Consider the following 18,838-nt stretch of genomic DNA (forward strand, 5'->3'; position numbering starts at 1 on the left):
ACCCTACAAGTCCCAAGTATTTAGGACAAAGCACGGCTTCACATTTGGAAAGATGGCCTCTCTAGTAGCAAATTCAAGCAAAATGAAAAAAAGCATACACCTTGCTCTTCTGAAGTCTGAACCTGCAACACAGCACTTCCTCACTCAAGTTATTCACTTGCATGAACAGGTCCATGAAAATCAACAGCACTAAAATCACATTGTAAGTGCTTGCAGAATTGAGAACTTACAAAAAACTCTCTTTTTTCAGCACAGTATAAAGAACTCTACCCAAGTCCCTTTGAAGTTGATCAAGAGTACTCCCACTCACTTTCCAAGAGCTAAGCCTGACTCCCACTAGAGTAAATATTTATTATTGAATACTTACGTTTCTTCATTTGTTAACCCCAATGTGAAAAATCTCTCAAGAAACAAAAAATTAACCTATCTGCCTTGAGTTCGTGTACATACAACACATGCAGAGCAAGATGCCAGCCATAAGACTCTTCAATTTAAAAAAATATGTATTTTTTTTAATTATTAGTCTAACAGAGGGTTCTTCCCTATTCTTGAGGAAAAGGCATGACAAAGCTGAAGAAATTCTAGCTTTACAGTCATCCTACTACCGGCTCCCAGAAAAGAAAAAACAACAGGATCATGAGGCTCCATGGAAAATGGGACAGTAAGAACTGAATGGTAATAAAGCAGTGTAAATACAAAAGGATGTATAATAAAAAGATTAATCTACGAATTTTTCAAAGATAAATGTATGGAGAAAACTTTGCAAGAAACATTTTAGTAAATGGCTATGCTGCCTATATAGACATTATTTCCTCCACCTACATGCTGCTGAAGCACAAATTAGGAAATCTGCTAAACATACACCAAATTGTGTTCAGAAAAGGTATGTCAAGGAGCTTTGTGGACTTGAAGCCATTTTGTATAAAAAAAAAAAATCAACAAAACTGTAAATTGAAGGCATGAGAAACCCAAATAATACGCCTAGAGTTACAGCTCCTAAACAGAAGGGGTAAAATACCTCGCTCCTTTTTTGACAGTCCCTTTCATACAACCAGGTTAAATTTTGAGAACAGTGCAAAGAGGGAGGAAAGAAAAATTTTAACTGAATCAGGGAGAGGGTAAGGAAACAATCCCGGAAGAAGGATTGCAGCAGGTACTGCTGCTTTAGCAGTGACTTTTAAATACTAGATTTCAATTCCCTTCTGAAACAACAGAGACATACCATAGAGCTACAATAAACCCAACCACCACATACTAGACCACAGAAAGCAAGAGCAGGTGTGCACTGTTTACATATGCAAATCCCATGGATGGACACAAAAGGAGAACACATCCTGAAGAGAAACAGGCAGTAAATACCACAAAAAGAAACTTTCACTCCTGTTCAGCGGGCTTGTGTATTATGTTTTTCACAAAGGGGGAGAAAAAGAGATAAATAAATTTAATTTTTTTTCTTAAATTCTCAGCTTCCCAAATTAAATCAATTTTCATTGTTTGGCTGTTTCACAAATCTGAAAGTTGCTCCCATTGTGGAGCAGGGATATTTCAGTTACGAAGTTTAATATAAAGGGGTTTTGTGCTATGTATACAATATGTTCTCCTAAAAGTAAATTAACACACATCCAGATGTTCAGATAAGTATACCAGCACATAAATGTCAGTGGAGCTATGGCATTATCACCAAAATATTTAATCTTGCAAATCCGAAGGCAACGGGAATTTATTACTGGTGCATTTTTCTTTTTTTTTTTCCATTTGGTGTAAGGTAGTTGAATGTTGCAATGCAAAAGCATATAGTCCTTTACCACTCAGGTGCTCATGCACTTAATACACATTTGTTCCCCAGCATTCCTACAATAAAAACCAGCTGAACAATCTCTAGCTGTACCCACTCAATACACTATATACAGGACAGGTACCTTCTGCTTATCGGTTACTGACTTTGTGCGTTACATCTTCTCACTTCCCCATTTCCCACTTCTAACGCTTGTACACGCTATTTATTCTTCACTCCAAAAAGCTGAGTATGATGTTGAGTCTTCAAAGAGGATTTTAAAAAAGTCTACCATGAAGACAAAATGAGTATCTCCTACACACTGCCACAAATAGATCCCGAATGCACCTTTGCAAGTTTTATTATTTACTGAAGTCACCAACCCCTGCCCAAACTATCCCCTCTACTGACAATAATGTCCTGCCAGTTTCCATTAAATACAGGCCTGGGAGAACATACTGCTCACAAACACAGGCTCTTTGTCTCCCTAGGTCAAACAATGAAGGAATAAACCACTACGGCAGGTCATTAGCTGATTTGATTGGCAAGACAGAACAGCCAACTGCATCTGCAAGTGATTTCTAACAGGTTCCCTGCCCTGCCAGCACCCTCTGCTTTCTGCAAATTCAGCTGCATCGACTGCAGCCCCAAAAACACAGAAGTGACAGCATTATTTATCTGCTGCTAACAAGAGTACACGTACTAACCGTAATGAACTGGGTCACCAGAACAGCCAGGCTGTACACCAAGGTGGCACAAATTATGCTCCTTTTTCTTTGTAGAACACTCTGGTATCCTGCATGATGCCATCAAAGTGAAAGAGCACTCAGGTGGAACTGTCGACCACTGCAGCACTTCACGTCCTGACACACCCCACTAAGGTCGACAACCCACCAGTGAGGGGCCAAAGGCACCCAGCCAGAGTCACAGGCTGGGATGTCAACCACGACCTCCCTGCGACCCACGGGCAGAGCAGGAGTGCAGGCAGATCCTCATTTCCAGCAGTAGTTTTTCAGGCCTGTCTAGGATGAACTCTGGAACATTGCCTGACTTGATGGGGGGCAGGGGCATGGACAGGAGGAAAGTTATTTTGACTAGCACCTGTAGTCAGTCTCCAAAAATCCTGTGTTACCAGTTCCATTCAAAAAAACCCAAAAAATGCTCCTAAGCAGCAAGCTATAATGAGCTCATGAACATGAATTAGTACATTTTAGAAGATGTACAGAAAATAAATGTATCTTTCACAGAGGTCTGGTTTGAGAACACACTGGCACTTCCTCGAGCAGTGATGGTAACACTATCTAAAGCCGCCCGACTTCAGAGCGTGCATTTAAGCAACGCTCCGCTGGCTCTTTGAGCACGTCTCCCTCCTCTACTAATGACATTTCAACTGGGGGAGCAGAAAAGGATTTGATACACAGCCAACAACTTGCCGTGCGAGCGTTCCCGCAATCCGAAGGTCCCTCTCAGAGCAAAGACTTGATTTTTCCTGCCTGCCTGCCACCCTCCAGCGCAGCTTTTCCCATTTTTAAAGCCCCGACGACCGGGCAGGCTCCTGCGGCCGCCGGGGGACAACGGGGCACGGGGTTTGGGTGGCCCGGCGCTCCGCGGCGGAGCGAGGGCCGCGCCACCGCCGTCCCCCTCCTCCCCGCTCTCCCGCCGGCGGGAAGGGGAGGGCGCGTCGCCGCCAACCGCGAACCCCGCTCCGCTGCCGCCACTTACCCCCGCGACCCGCAGGACCGGAGCGGCGGCGGCGAAGTCCGGCGGCGGCAGGCGGCGGCGGCCGCGGCACATCAGGACGATGAGGGTGCCCAGCGCGGCGGCCGCAGCGGCGCAGCCCGCGTAGAGGGCGAGGCGGAGCAGCAGCAGGGCCAGGCACGGCGGCCCGCCGCCCCCCGCCTCGGCCCGCTCCTGCCCCAGGTGGACGACGGACACGGCCAGCAGCCCCAGCCCCGCCGCCAGCACGAAGCGGGACGAGCCGGGATCCTCGTCCTCCTCGTCTTCCGCCGCCTCCTCCTCGCCGCCGCCGCCAGCCACAGCGGCAGCCGCCGGGGCGCTGCGGCGGCCGGCCTCGCCGCCGGGGCCGTGCGAGCCCAGCTGGCCGGGGGCGGCGGCCCCCGCCGCCTCGGGCTGCCCGGCCGTGCTGCTAGCGCTGTCGGCACCGGGGAACATGCTGCTCCTGGCGCCGCTGGGAACAAGAGCATCTCCCGCCGCGGCAGCTCCCTGCGAAGGTCGCCGCTCCCGGGGCCCCCCCTCTCCTTCTCCTCCTCCGCCGCCGCCTCCTCCGCCGCCCGCCGCCGCTACTGGCACCGCTGCGGCCGCCGGGGGAGCCGGAGCTCATGCCCGGCGGCAGGCGGATGCGCGGCGGCCCGGCCGCTTCCTGGCGGCCGCTGAGGCGGCAGCGCTGCCCGCCGGTGGGCGGCGGGAGCCGAGCGCCGTGGCGGCAGCCGGGGAGGCCCCGCCGCGCCGCTGGGTGTCCGGCGGGGGGAGAGGGACGGGGCGGGGCGGGGCCGGGGACATGTGCGCCGCGCCCCGGCGAGGCCTGCCCGCCCTGCGCCCGGGCCTGGCCCGCGGCGCTCCACCGCGGCGGGGCGCGGAGGCATCACCGCGCACAGGCCGGAAACAACAACGCTCAGGCGAAACGAGGAGGGGAAGGTGCCCCCCCCCGCCGCCGGCGGCGTGGAGCCGGGTCCCGCGGAAAGCTCCTGGGCGCCCCTCTGCCACGGGCAGCCCCGCGGAGCGGGGGGGCTGCAGCCCGCAGGCCGCGGCTCGGCCCAGTGCGGCCCGGGATGGTCTGGCTGCAGCACCGAGGCCCTGGCCTGAGGTCAGGACAAAGCCTTGGCCTGGGGCATCTCGGAGGTCTAGACCCCCTCCTGAGTGAGCGGTGTACACACCCCTCTGCCTACACCCCGCTGATCAGCCGAAGGAGTCCATAAATAACTGGGTTTCAGAAATTAAAAGTTGATAGAACAGTGGTTGAAGTGATACAACAGTGATTCTGCAAAACCCAGCCCCACGACCCCGAAAGAGGCCTGCCAGCACTCCGTGGCTACCCTCCCTCCACTCGTCTAATGTTTGATAACTGCTCATGACAGATACTCCTCGTATGGCAGAAGCCTTGCCGTACTTGAGCCGTGCTCAGGGTGCACGTTCACCTTGCCACAGGCGTGGGGCAATCACAGCCCCTCTGAATTTCCAGGTTTGTAGCAGCTATCAAGCACAGCCAAAGTGGGAGGCCTTGATCTCCAGAGTGGGAGTAAAGGGCAAGGCTTTCCTTAAGGAAGCCAGACTGTGCAAAGGTGGATTTACAAGCGTTTGCTCATGGGCTTCCTTTTAAGGGCAGATAGCCCATTAAGAAAGTTAAGCACTGTACAAGTGTTTACAGGTATTGAGACTTCCTGGAAGCACTTTTCAGATTGCTGCTGCTCTGGCGGTCTTAATGTGCAAAATATCCCTGAATGTTCTCCTTCAAACTAACAGCTATTGGTGCTGAGGTTGGAGTCCTTCTGATTTATTCACGTACTGTAAAACTTCTGTTAAAAAGTTACTTATGTGAAATAAATGATACTAGCCTGATGAAGAGAAGGCATGAATACCAAGGCCCTGGTCTTGTGAACGCTTACGTATCTGTGTAACATAATCCGTTTACCTACCCGTGTAATTTCAAGAGCAGCTATCACCATTTTAAAACCAGACACTAAACTTCCCTGTGCTTCTGTGACACTAAGTGAGCCAAGGCCTTGAGCACAAATAGTACATCCCTGACACTGCACGCTAATGGGGCGTCAGGTGTCATGTCATGGTGCAGAACTGTGATGGAAACATGCACAGTACAGGCACGGAGCTAGTCTGGATTCTAAGTTACAACAAATGTTTTACTCCATCACAGTATTTTCTAAACTAGTTCTAACCTAACCCACAGTGTCTGATGGTATGGCCTGAATCATGTACAAAATTGTCTCCATATATACATGCCTTTATCTATTAGAGGTTTGCAGTGTATTTCCTCTTAAAATCCCAAAGTAGTCTTGAGGCAATTTTAGCTCCCATTTTAGTCACTGAACAAAAGAGACACTGCTCCTTAATCTGATCCAAAGTCCTTACAGTAACTTAAATGTAATTTTATTACACAGTTTATTCTATTTAGTGGATATTAAATTGCACAAAGACCTTTTAAATGCTAGCTCAGACCATTCACAGAGTGTCCAAAATTGATTATTTAAGTAATGTCTCTAATGTGATTAAAGGTGAAAATCATCATAATAGTGAAAATACTATTGCAATGACAGTCCATTCCCATGTGAACTACCATGTGCCAAAACATCCTGATGCTTCATTGAAGGGCTTGGAGACCAAGGTTCTTTCTGATTGTTAACACCAACAGAGAGATTCTTGCAGAGTCTGAAACCTCTGGGTAAGGCCCAACATGCCAGAGGTTTCCTATAAAGTTATTTTATTCTCATCAGGTAGAAAACAAAAAGCAAAGATCCATCTCCCAGCACACAATTTATTCCTCAAATATTTCAGAAAATACAGGGCTTTGGACTGAGCTCAAGATCTATTCCGGGATCTTAATAAAGATCCACAGAAGAAACCAGAGTGCGTAGAGGCCTTTTACTGCAAATGCATTCAGGAAACTGGCTGGGCCTCTGTCAAAACTACTTAAGGGAATTGAATTTTTTAGTTAACCTGAAGCAGAGCATGTAATGTTGGTAGTCCTGTGTAAACAGAGATTATTTTCTTATTAGAGTATTAATTCTCAGAAGTGGAGAGGAAGATAAAAAAAATAAACCTACCTGCAGTAACGGTTTAGTCCTGCAGTGCTTACGCACAAAAACAGTTTTGTCTGAATGAGTAATCCCACCAATTTTAGCTAGGATTTACACACCATACCCTGATTTAGATATGTCAAAGTCAACTCAAGTGTGTATCCATAGAGCTAGAGGGAGATTTGATTGTTTTTCTTTTAGCTTTTAATAAGATTCTATGACTTTTCAACCCAAGGTAGAATTTTAGATGACATCCTAGCTCCACTGAAGTCAATGGTAATTTTCAAGTTTACCTCAGTGTTATCTGAACTTCCCCTTTTGTACTTTAAAAATTACTTTTCTATACAAGACAGAGGACTTAAGAGGTCAATTTTCTGAACGGGGGGTTATTTTATTCTCCTTCTGCAACTATTTACAGTCATGGAACTAGTTTATGAGATAAGAGATTCAAACTACTTTATTCAAGAATTACAGCAAATATCCTTCCTACAAAGATGAGACTATTTTAATCTTGTTTTAAAACAGAAATTATGTCTGATTTGGGGGAAAAGTCAGCATCTTCACTTCTTTCCTTTGAGCTAAGAGTATAATTTACCTGTTTATAACATACCCTAGAGAAAGCCCCACTGGTCTGAACACACTTTTACATCTGTCTTTAGTGACAATCTTGCTACTTTCACTTTCACAGTACTGCAAACTTTAAACGTCAATAAATTTGCACCTTTAAAATGTTTAGACAAGTTTAAAAGGAATACTTTCCTAAAGTTTTTTTGACATTTACTTTGTTTTGAGAGGCATTCTGGCTCAGATCCCATTGCTATAAAGGTTAGCAATTTGCCACTTGTCAATTGAAATAGACATTTATAGGCAAAAAAAGGTGTGTAAAGTGTATAGTTAGTTTATATTTTTAGCATACAACTTTGAATGAATGACATGCTCTTTTATGACTGCTGTGGTGCTGCATTGTAGTTACAGTCATGTTAAGAGTTTATAGAAATTCCTAAAAGGCTCTCAGGAACAAAACCCAGAAGTACCCATCAACTTTTAAACCTGGTGGTATGGAAGAGTGGTAACTAAGACTGTTAGAAACAATCATAGGAATGAGAGAAAACAGATTTACTGGGTAGCAAATGCTGTTTATTTCATGAATATAGCTAATAGAGCAAGAGAAAAGGAGATTGTCTGTTATACTTCTCAATATCTTGAATCTTATTTGACACCTTTCAAGAAACTCAAGAAAATGATTGTGATTATTTCTCAAAGGCTTGAAGAATGAAGGGGCTCAAAATTGTCAATCTTCTTTGCCTTTTGAAACTTTCCCTGAAACAGTAGATGCTTTGGACTTGATTGAAAATGTAAAATGCAGACACATTTCAGTGGAAACCATATAAACAACCTGTCTCTATAAAAGCATACATAGCCTGCCTGATAACACTTTACCTCAATGTTTATATATTACAACTGCAAAATTTCTACTTACAGTTTTTTTCTCCTTATAAGAATGTAATTCATAAAGACATTATGATACAGACTTTACACGATCATATACTTTCCATTAGTCCCTGTTCCTCCTTTACTGAAAATCACTTGAGCTGCTCTCAGAAGATAACCACTAATTTTTGTTGCCCACATTTCTACAAAATATGTAAGTTACACTAATATTAACAGATGCTATTTTTCGCTACCTTTGTGAGACAGTGGTATTGTATTTTGCCTGTTTGCAGACAGGAAACTGACACACAGGAAGAAAGGACAAAAGCACCTATTCAGTGTCCAGTGTGAGGTACCTAAGACCTCACATTGTGAGGTCAGCAAAGGCTCAGCATTTTGTAGCACTCGATGTTTTCTAAATGCAGCTTCCATTGATTTTAGCTGCAGTTGTGATTATTCAACATTTCGCAGAATAACAGAATCATTCAGGTTGGAAAAGACCCTTGGGATCATCGAGTCCAACCATCAGCCCTACTCTACAAAGTTCTCCCCTACACCATATCCCCCAACATCTCATCCAAACGACCCTTAAACACATCCAGGGATGGTGACTCCACCACCTCCCTGGGCAGCCTATTCCACTGTCTGACCACTCTTCCTGTGAAAAATTTTTTCCTAATGTCCAGTCTGAACCTCCCCTGTTGCAGTTTAAAGCCATTCCCTCTTGTTCTATTGCTAATTACCTGTGAGAAGAGACCAGCACCGACCTCTCTGCAATGTCCTTTCAGGTAGTTGTAGAGAGTGATGAGGTCTCCCCTCAGCCTTCTCCTCCTCAAACTAAACAGTCCCAGCTCCTTCAATTGCTCCTCACAGGATTTGTTCTCCAGGCCCTTCACCAGCTTCGTTGCCCTCCTCTGCACTCGCTCCAGCACCTCGATATCTCTCTCGTATTGAGGTGCCCAAAACTGGACACAATACTCAAGGTGTGGCCTCACCAGTGCAGAGTACAGGGGGACTATCACCTCCCTACTTCTGCTGGTCACACTATTTCTAATACAAGCCAGGATGTCGTTGGCTTTCTTGGCCACCTGGGCACACTGCTGGCTCATGTTCAGCTGCATTTCAACAGTGAGTAGAGTAAGGCTCCAGAAAAATAAGAATGAAACACATGACCAAGTATGAAAAATTAGCCTACATGATTTGCAGAACATCCATTAAACACTGTGTAGCACAAGTAGGACTAGACCCTGGTTAACATAGCGACATTCAGTTGTCTTAAGATTTCTTGCAGTGTCCTGACACATTCACTATATGTATTTAAAAATATGTGTGTGTGTATGTATACACACATACATACATGTGTGCCTCTGTGTATGTTTACATGGCAAGTGAAATAGGGCCATATACACAACAGTTGTCTTGACTGCACAGCCCCGATTCAATTCAAAATTCAGTATGCTCAGAAAGAAACATGTGATCATATCATTAAATCTTTTTCATGATGAACAATGAAGCCAAAGTAGAGTTGAATTTTTAGTTTTGAATGCGTGGATCAGTAATCTGGAAGTCTTTCTTTTCACATAATTCTTTCCTACTTTGTTAAAAAGGACCATTACTGTTACTAAAGGAATGCCAAGGTCTGATACTGCAACTGACCCCTTCAAAAGAGCTGGAACCTTTCCCATCCATACACAGGACATTGCACTTCCCAGTGGCAGATCACCAGTAGGTAGTCACCACTTACCTTGACAGTGCTAGAAGTAATGAAACTCTGCCTGAAGGCATCATCCATGTTTCTGCAATAATTATACTGAGATTCAAGGATGCTGAGATAAGGTTCACTTGGGGAAAGGTCCTGACCCAAACCCGAAGATTTGGGTCACATGTCCCTAGAAGCCCTCCAGATCAGTTTTCCCTCTCCATTTCCTCAGGATATGTCACTTGGTGCCACAGCTCTGCCACTAGAATGTAGGGGCCCATCGCCTCGACCCAGGGTCCTGTTGCCTTAACATGGGGCACCATCATCTCAAAGTGGGTCACTGTCACTTCAGCCTGGGACACCATCCCCTCAGCCTAGGTCGCCATCCCTTGCATATGGGCTGCCAGCACATCAACCAGGAGTGCCATCATTTCAACCTGGGGCACCATCATCTCAATCTGAAGCACCATCACTGCAGTCTGGGGCGTTGTTACCCCAACATGGAAAACCATCACCTCAGCATGGGGCCTCATTGCCTTAACCTGGGACACCATTATCTCAACTTGGGATGCCATCACCTCAAGATGGAGTGCCAGCAAGTCAACCTGGGGCACTGTTAGCTCAACCTGGGGACCATCGCCTCAGCATGGGGCCCCATCACCTCAATCTGGGGACCACCACCTCAACTTGGGGCACTATCACCTCAGCATGGGGCCCCATCACCTCAGCCCAGAGCCCCATTATCTCAGCATGCAGCCCCATCACCTCAACCTGAAGCACCATCACCACAGCATATGACCTCACCACCTGAACCTAGAGCCTTATCATCTCAATCTGGGGACCATCACCTCCACTTGGGACACTATCACCTCAGCATGGGGCGCCATCGCCTTAGCGAGGGTCCCAGCTTTTTCCCCTCTTTCTGCGGAGCCGAGAAAGGCGAGAGGGAAGAGGACACTCATCGCCTGAGGGGGGCGGGAAGGGAGCCGGGGGCCGGGACCTCCCCGGCTCCCTTCCCGCCCCCCTCAGGCGCCGCCTTTCTCCGCCGACGACGCGAGGGGGCCGGCCCGGGCTGCGTAGGAGCCTGGTATCTAGACGGCGGCCGCAACGCTGCGCCGTTTCCACTTCCCCTCTTCTCTCTTTCCCTCTCTTCTCGTGCGCGTGAGTATCCGCCCTGGCTGCCTGCGCCGTTACCACAACAAAGCCGGGGAGGGGAGACGGCGACTGCTGCTTCCCGGGGACTGCCGGCCTGGCCTGGCGACGGCGGGGCCTCCTCCCCGCGGAAGGTGCCCGGAGAGCGGGTCTGTGGCGGTTGGGGGCGGCGGGAGGGGGCGATAGGCATTTTCCTCCCCCTGCCTGAGGTATTTTTTGCCAGATCAAGCAAGGTGAGAGACGTATGTTGGTTTTATATATATATATATATATAAAAATTCTAAAAATCATTATGTAATTCATATGTTTATTATTTTTTAATTTGTTGTCTTTCTACTTGGGTCCCTGCCTGAGCGACACGTATGTAGGTGTCTCCCAAGCATGTCGCACATGCTATATTTGGAGGGCTTTGGCTGGCGTTGAGCTGCCAGAGTTTAGTCATGCCGCTGCAAGGTGTATTTTATGCCCTGCTTCAGTGCCGTGCCTGCCTTCTTTGCTCCTCGGGGGAATTGGAAAAGAGGTGGGAGATTTTCTTCTGAGGCACTGACCCTCATTGGTATCGTAGTTGTAGGCTTTGGGAGCGTGTTACTGTGTCGTGCGTGCCATCCCTAAACTTACCGGACTAGGAGGGATAAGTTGAAGCAATGCTCAGAGTTCAGTGAAGTGTTTTCGTTGGGTGTAATTAGTAGAAATTAAGTCAACTGAAATGACCATTTTAAACAGCTTGCCGCGAGCATCTTAAATCATTGCAATAGTCACATTTCTGCAGTTTCCTCAGGACGACAGTATTGTAACTCCCCCTGCCCTGCACAGGGCTGTGTTCTGCACTAACAGTTCCCAAGCTGGGGCTGTAGTTTGGAAAAATACCTACCACCGAAGCTCTCGGCCCCTGTGGATTTGTATGAAAATCACAAAAGAGGTAACTTAACTGTAAATCCTGGGCCTTTCTTGGCAGTCATTTGTGCAGCCCCTGCAGCAGAGCAGAGTACTGAATTCATTCCAAAGCATCTCACTGAGATGGTACAACCAACAGCAATGTTATGTCATGCTGGTGAAGCTCCGTTTTTCTGGCATTTTCACCGTGTATTAGGGAAATTGGCATTTTAAAATATAGATTAGCATGGCTTCTGGCACAACCTAATTTAAGGTCATATAACTTCTATGCCTTGCTCAAGTTTTTCCCTTGCGGTTCTGTTAAACACAATTTTCAGAAACTGGTTTTATTATACTATGTACATGTTTACACTTGTTCATTCTTACTGTAAAACATACCTAAAAAGCATCTAGTGTTTGCATTTGGACATGTATATATTTAAAAATTGTGTGGTTAAAATTTCTGTGCAACATTCATAGAAACAGCAGGAAAACTATGTGGCATGGAATGAATATAACAGAAATAGCAGTGCTAAATTTTTTTTGTATCCCTGCTTTTGTCTGTTATAAGATGCTCAGTATAGAGCTTAGAGTGCATTGTACACACTTTTGCTTCTATGAAGAAATAGGTAATCTCTTTTTCTTGGATAGAAAGCAATCGCTGGAGTTGTCAAGGGAGAGAGAACAAAGTTCCACAAAGTTAAGTTCTTCAGAGGAGCTATTTGAAGACTAACATGAAGTCATCATTACTAGAAAATTAGTCACCGGACATTAGCTTAAAAAAGGGTTTGTAAAATAATTAGCATTTAAAAATATAGTTTCCAAAAATTCAGACTCAGCTTTTGGAATGCTTCAAGCTCTCCCACCACTTTTTCCTGTTGTTTTTGTAGTGCGTATGTTGTTCCTTTGTATTTTCTCAGCCCAGATTATAGAATAGAGACCAGCAAAAAGGAAAGAATAAGTAATTTGGGGACATCCTCTTCCTTTTCTTGGGACTTAAAGCTCTTATGACCTACTGGGATTTTGTTTTGTTTTTGTGCTTGCCCATGTTTTTACAGAGCGTTCAGACGGTCCCGTGTTTCTGCATAAGACTTACATGGTCTCAGAGGGCCATCAGGACTGCAGAGCCTGTTGAGGCTTTGGAAGTGCAATTGGCCAATCCCTTTAGAGGCTCGACCCAGCAGCACGTACAGGTGGTTCTCTAAGGAGTCTTTCAAAATTTGCAGGATGGGTGACATATGGTCTTCCATGGCATAGGTGACAGGAGCATTTACAAGCTTTTTAAAGTCTGCGCGGTTGGATAACATAATAATATACCTGAAGCTTAGAGGTGAGAGTCTGAAAGTGAGCTGGCTCCTAGTTGAGCCTAGGTATCTCCTAAAATTCACAGGAGATGGGCAGACCATTATTAGGATGGATGTACCTTAGTGCTTCCACCAAAGCTGCTTTTAGTTTTTTTTAATTCTTTGCTTCCTGGTCGGCTCGTGATGGAATGGTCCAAAACATGACCTGTGTTCCTTGACTAAGGTTCTTCCCATCCAAGAATCTCAACTGGTGATTGAGTCACAATTCAATGATGGGTACTTGTTGTTCTTGAAGTGTTTAATTTTAATAACATCATAAACACTGGAACTTCAGGAAACCCATATTATGTTGAATGGAAGAGAGAGCCCTATCTTTTCCATACTGATATTTGTCATCTGAAGAAACGAGCAAGTCATAAAAATCTAATGCAAGAGAGGACCTCAAGAGACCTTTACCTTATTTGTCCCCAACACACATTCTGAGGAAACATAAAAATACTTGGACTATTCCTAAGTGATATTTGTTTAAGCTGTTCTTTGTATACTGATTTAATGACTGAATTGCTGTACTTCACCCTGCTCATCTGTACCAGACAGTGCTTGTTCCTCTTACATAGAAATATATTCACTGAAAATTAAGAGTTGCATATTATTGTCAGTGGCTGTGGAGAATGTGATCGCTCTCTGTGAAACAGTATTTTCCAAACTGCGATGGTAGGTGTCATCTGTGGTCACAAAACTCACATCTATTTGATCTGTGTGGAAGCACGTCTATGCAAAGTGTTGAGGGAAATGTTTAGTCAGGTCACTAAACATACTAAATCTATAACATTAGAAGCATGAACAAACTTCTAGTTCAGCGAGCATTTCCATTGGAGATAGTTCATGTGTTGTGCCACTTAGTAAGGGTGGCCTTGTATTCTGGAGTGTGCTGTGATTTTATCTGCTGCTGGATTCAGTCAGTAGTTTGTGAAATGGTGTAGTTGCTTCCTTTGTGATCCTGTGATCTACTTCAGGACTGGCACAGAGTTAAATGCAGAATATGCTGAAGTTAAGTGACATGTGCCCAGTATAGGTGGTCAGCTCTTGGATGAAAGTTTCAGTGCTGTTGAACTCTACTGTCGATTTATTTTTGAGGTCTGGCTTCCCAACAGTAGCAGATGGCCATCTGTAGATTCTAAACATTTCTGGGCTGTATTTCTGCTGTGTGCAATGAATGAGGCAGGAGCACAGACTGGGCACAACTGGCCTGTTACAAGGTGAGAGTAGGGGAAAAGTTACTCTACAGTTATTTCACCAATATTTGTTGTTTCTCATTTACTTTTGAACCGTAATGAAAGAGGGGTTTTATGCCTCCATGTAGTTTCAAGTGGGGAATGATCAATGGTGGTTTGAGAGCTTGAAGATGTACGTGGAGACCTTTACTGAGGCCTGGATCATCCTTGGGCTCTGCTCCTTGAGACAGCTGATCAACACAGAAGCGTTGCTTACATGAAGCAGGGGAATTGGTGTATCCATTGTCATTTGGAAGGTGGTAACACCTAGCTCCCAACAGTCAGCAGCAGTTGCTTGGATTAATCTCAGCAGATCCCAAGGGATCTGATCTTTGAGTGCTGTGCTTGGAGCTCAAGGAAGGCACACACAGGTAATCCCTCAACTGGTGTACCACGATGATGGCACACGTAACTCCAGCCTTCACGTAGCAAATTTGCTGAAGTTTAGCTTTAATAAGAGGAATTGTTTTCCTTTTCTTGCATGCCATCATGAACTTCAGATGTGGACAGCCTGGTTGGATGCATGTTGCCTCAGTATTTAAATCTTGATACTGGACAGAAATACTCTTCATACATACACACCAGTACAGCAGGAGCAAGAAAACTCAGCTTCCTTTTACCTTGCTGTTCACCCTCAGTACTTGGCAGTAGAGTCTGTCCTTTTCTGGGTTTTTCGTACCTGTATACAAATAACTTTGCTGCCAGGAACTGTTCAATATCTGTCTATGTTATTGAAAGACTGTGTGCATGGGTCACTTTTGGGAAGGGTCAGTGACCAGTTTCCCCTTAGCATCTTGCTGCCTTTTGGTCCCTGAAGTAGCTGGAGGTGGGAGTCTTCCAGGTAGTGAGAAATGGTGTATGGCCCATGAGACTTTGATGTGGGTGGTGTCACTTATGCTTGTAGACATGGAGGGCCTTATGAAGGGAATCATTCCAGAAGCTGCTGATGCTTTTATCAAACAACATATTATTCATTGTCTTTGATTTTGATTGTAAGCTGCTTCTGTTCCCTCTGGGTTTCGAGGGTTTGCTGGTCATTTTCTTGGGATTCTCAGCAGGGAGTGACTAGCTGTGGGCATCAGCACTCGGGAGGTCTCTGACTCAACCTTTCTGCTCATGAGGTCACAGGGTGACCTTTGCTGAAGAACAAACATTTAATGTGTGCGTATGAGTGAAGTCCTGGAGCTACAGATCCTCAGCATAATGTATCACAGTTTTTCATAGTAAGGGAATGGCTTGGTTTTGGCTCAAGAGGAACTACTTTTTCTTATTTTTTCTCTCTTTTTTCTTTTTTTTTTTTTTTTTTTTCTTTTATCCCTTCTACATTAACTTGAAAGCCTTAGCCTTACAATCATCTAGAGCTGTCTGGTGGTCGTGTACTTTCATTTGCTCTAACAGATGATGGCATTTGACTCTGTTCCAGCACTTTCTAGTGCCCATTTACTGAATGGAATCCTTGCTTGAAATAGCCGGGAGACTCAGTACTTTTTGTTGGAATCCTTTTAAAAGGACTCCAAAGTACTTTGGAGCATCTCTGCTGGGCCTACCTCTGTTTGGAGACAGAACTCTGAGGGCTAACTTGTCATAGGTTTGGGAGTTACTAAACTATATTTTGCAGCAAGCAGGGAAAAATCTTGTCCTTTGTGTCCAGCAGTGAGAACCAGGGCAAAAAACAAACCAAAGCAAAAAAAGGAAGCAAAAAAAACGGAGGAAAAAAGGCAGCAATGGCTGGGTATATTGACCCCATAGATTTGAAGTGGCAGGTCTTCCCTCGTTCCCCTTCTGGAGCAAGGAGAGAGAGAAATACAGTGAAAGGCATTAGAGCCAGCTGCGAATCAACTGACAAGTGGTTTCAGGTGCCCTAGAAACAGTGGTAGTTCCAATCTGAGCTTGAATTAGGTCCTGTCAGATCTCATCTGTGAGGGACAAATGGTGGTTCCATGGCCTGTTCAGTTTACTCAGTTCAGGCGCAAGTCTACTACTGTGTCATGAGCAAACAACAAGAAGTTTGTCGTGAATCAGCAGTAAATACTTACATGTAGGTTGTAATCTGAGCAAAGGGATTCACCCCAACGTAGCTATGTCTAGGTGGCTGATCAGCAGGAACATGGTTACCCGTAACTGGACAGAGCCAGATTTTTCTTGGAGGTACACCATGGAAGGATAGAAGCTAGTAGTTGCAAGATGTGACATGGGAAATTTTGATTAAAATAAAAAAAAAAAATCACAATGAAGGTTGTTAAGCACTGGAGCAGACTCCCACACAGAACATGAAGTATTCATCCTTGGAGTTCTTGAAAACTTGGTTGGACAAGGCCCCGAGCAAAACTGGGCCCAACTTTGAAGCTGACCCTGCTTTGAGCAGTGGACTGGACTGGATAATGTCCAGAGGATCCCTTCCAACCTAAATATTTCTATGATTCTAATTCCAGCTCCTGTCTGCTTTGTGGTATTTTGCTGAGTAACTTGCCTGTGCCTCAACCAGCCCTTCCATCTCAGGGTGTAGGAACAGGTCCAGGGCAGGATGTATAAAACTGTGTGGAGGACCGGAGCTTGAATAGATTTGTAGTTTTGGAGTTTAGTCTGAGCTGGGGTTGAGGCCTTGTGTTTCATAGATTGGTTATGAACCAGTCATGGTTTGGATTGGGGAAATTGGTACCCCAGTTTGGAGAGCATATGCTGTGCAGAACAGCTATAGCAGGCATTGTGCTCTGAGCTTGGAAAATTAAGAGTATCTACTAAACAAGCTGGTTGATTCATTCATGGGAGGTTTCCCTCAAGGGAAGTAGTTTCCTGAGAGATGTATTTCATCCTTTGCAGGCTTTGTTGTTTCCTACTAGCAAAAATTAAAGCTTTAATTAAAGAACAGGTAGGTACGGCTGGTTATGTGTGGTTTGTCACATGGCTGGAAGCAGCTGCACTGGTTGATCTTTACCACTGTTGATTGTATCTGAGAACAAACTAAGTTTTGGGTTACTCTGTTTTACAGGTTTTAAGACTTATGTGTCCCCTCTTTTAAACTAAACAAACCCTCAGAAGTTGGACTTTTCTAATTGTCTTAAAATTTTTATTGCTGTCTTCTAGACATTTTCAAATTTTCTTTTAATGCCTCAGCCAAAAATGAAGAAGGGAGGGAGAAAGAGGGGGGTGGGGTTTGAAATGGTGTGTTTTTACATGGTAACTCATTTAATGATTGCTATTTTTGAAAATGTTAGTCAGATGGTATGTTCAGCATTTTCACCCTCACCCAAGTTCACCATACAAAGACATGACTTGGCAATCAGCAGGTTTAAGGGGGCAGGATCCTTAACAGAGGGGCAATAATGAGTAAATAGAGGATTTTGGAGAACATCTGCCATTGATAGTGTAAATCTTTTAATTAAAACACTTTAACCTTCCAACCTCTTAGCTCTCAAACACTTGTTTCTGCTTTCTGAGATCAGCAGGGTGGGTCCCTGTTCTGAAGAGGTAGAAATTTCCAGGTGAAAGTAGAGGTGCCATCTGTGGGAGCACTGATTGTATGGGCTGGGAGAAGATTGCCTGCTTGGTTACTTCTTTCAGTATCAATTATACTTACAAAGCAACATTAATAACCCTAAACCAGAGGTTGACTTATTGGAGCCGAATATAGCATTATTATTGCTTCTGATACTTTACATATACGTTTGTTAATACATCCTAAAATGATGTCTGTTCCTTTTTGTTGCAGGAAACGTTGCTGAGTCATCTTGAGTGTACTATAGTTGTGCTGTACAATGGCCTCTGTGGTGATGCACAGTGTGCATGCAGTAATACCAGAAGTTTCTGATTCAGCCCACCACATGCTTAAGGGACTTTTTTTTCCAGTTTTATTATATCCAGAATTTTAAGATGTCCCAAAAGCATTTAGGGCCTTCAGAGGATGTATAGCATACAAATTCAGAGTGTGGGGTTCTGCATTCTAGGAATTTGTGTGTTACTAGATAGAAAAAAAAGACTTTCCTCTCTATATGAACTGTCCTCTTCCTCAATTATGAAAGTAGAATGCTTAAAAGAAAGTTGATTACTGCTTGTAATGTTGAGGGTTTTTTCTTATGTGATTTATTTTGGTACTCTCTGATGCATGTATTTCAGATGGTCTGTATTTAAAAAAGTGAAAGATTGGTTGGATAACTTTAAGGTGTAACCAAGGTTCAAATACCTTGAATCTTTACTTACTTAATGTTCTTCATAAGTGTTAGTTTTTAACATTCAAAAAATGTTAAAATCAAAAGGCAGTATATGTTCAAACACAAAACCGCATCTAAATCTATATCCTCACTATATCACTTTTTATGTACTATCCTACCTTTGTATAAGATACTTTATATAGCAGGCCTTTCGGCATGGCTGCAATTAGGCATTACCTAAAAAGATATTTCAGGTGATGCTGCAGTTGGCAGGGGAAAAACACTCGATACATGTAGCGTGAATAAGGTCTTGATCTTTGTTTAACACAGAGGAGGATGTTAAAATGCTGCTTGTCCTTTGGGCAGGGCAGCAGCAGGCCGTGGTCGGCCTGTGCTGGAGCTGAGTGGTCTTTG

At 44.8% G+C, this 18,838-nt stretch overlaps 2 protein-coding genes across 3 annotated transcripts in view; one reads left to right on the top strand and one right to left on the bottom strand.

Annotated features, from left to right (window-relative positions):
- SNX25 (sorting nexin 25) overlaps positions 1-4,205 on the bottom strand; it is an 85,156-nt gene extending 80,951 nt beyond the window's left edge. Inside the window, exon 1 of the mRNA XM_074866382.1 lies at positions 3,497-4,205. Coding sequence (XP_074722483.1) covers positions 3,497-3,946 — 450 coding nt within the window. The 5' untranslated portion in view covers positions 3,947-4,205. The remainder of the gene's footprint in view (positions 1-3,496) is intronic.
- Positions 4,206-10,733: 6,528 nt separating this feature from the next.
- Positions 10,734-18,838, top strand: part of CFAP97 (cilia and flagella associated protein 97) — a 35,660-nt gene continuing 27,555 nt past the window's right edge. Inside the window, exon 1 of one of the 2 annotated variants that reach the window (XM_074866385.1) lies at positions 10,734-10,834. The gene's annotated coding sequence lies outside the window, so the exon portion shown is untranslated. Of the gene's footprint in view, positions 10,835-10,981; positions 11,059-18,838 lie in introns of those variants that run through there. The other variant, XM_074866386.1, reaches the window with a different exon arrangement.

This window comes from Strix uralensis, chromosome 4 (genome assembly GCF_047716275.1).
Source record: "Strix uralensis isolate ZFMK-TIS-50842 chromosome 4, bStrUra1, whole genome shotgun sequence".
NCBI classification, from domain to species: Eukaryota; Metazoa; Chordata; class Aves; order Strigiformes; family Strigidae; genus Strix; species Strix uralensis.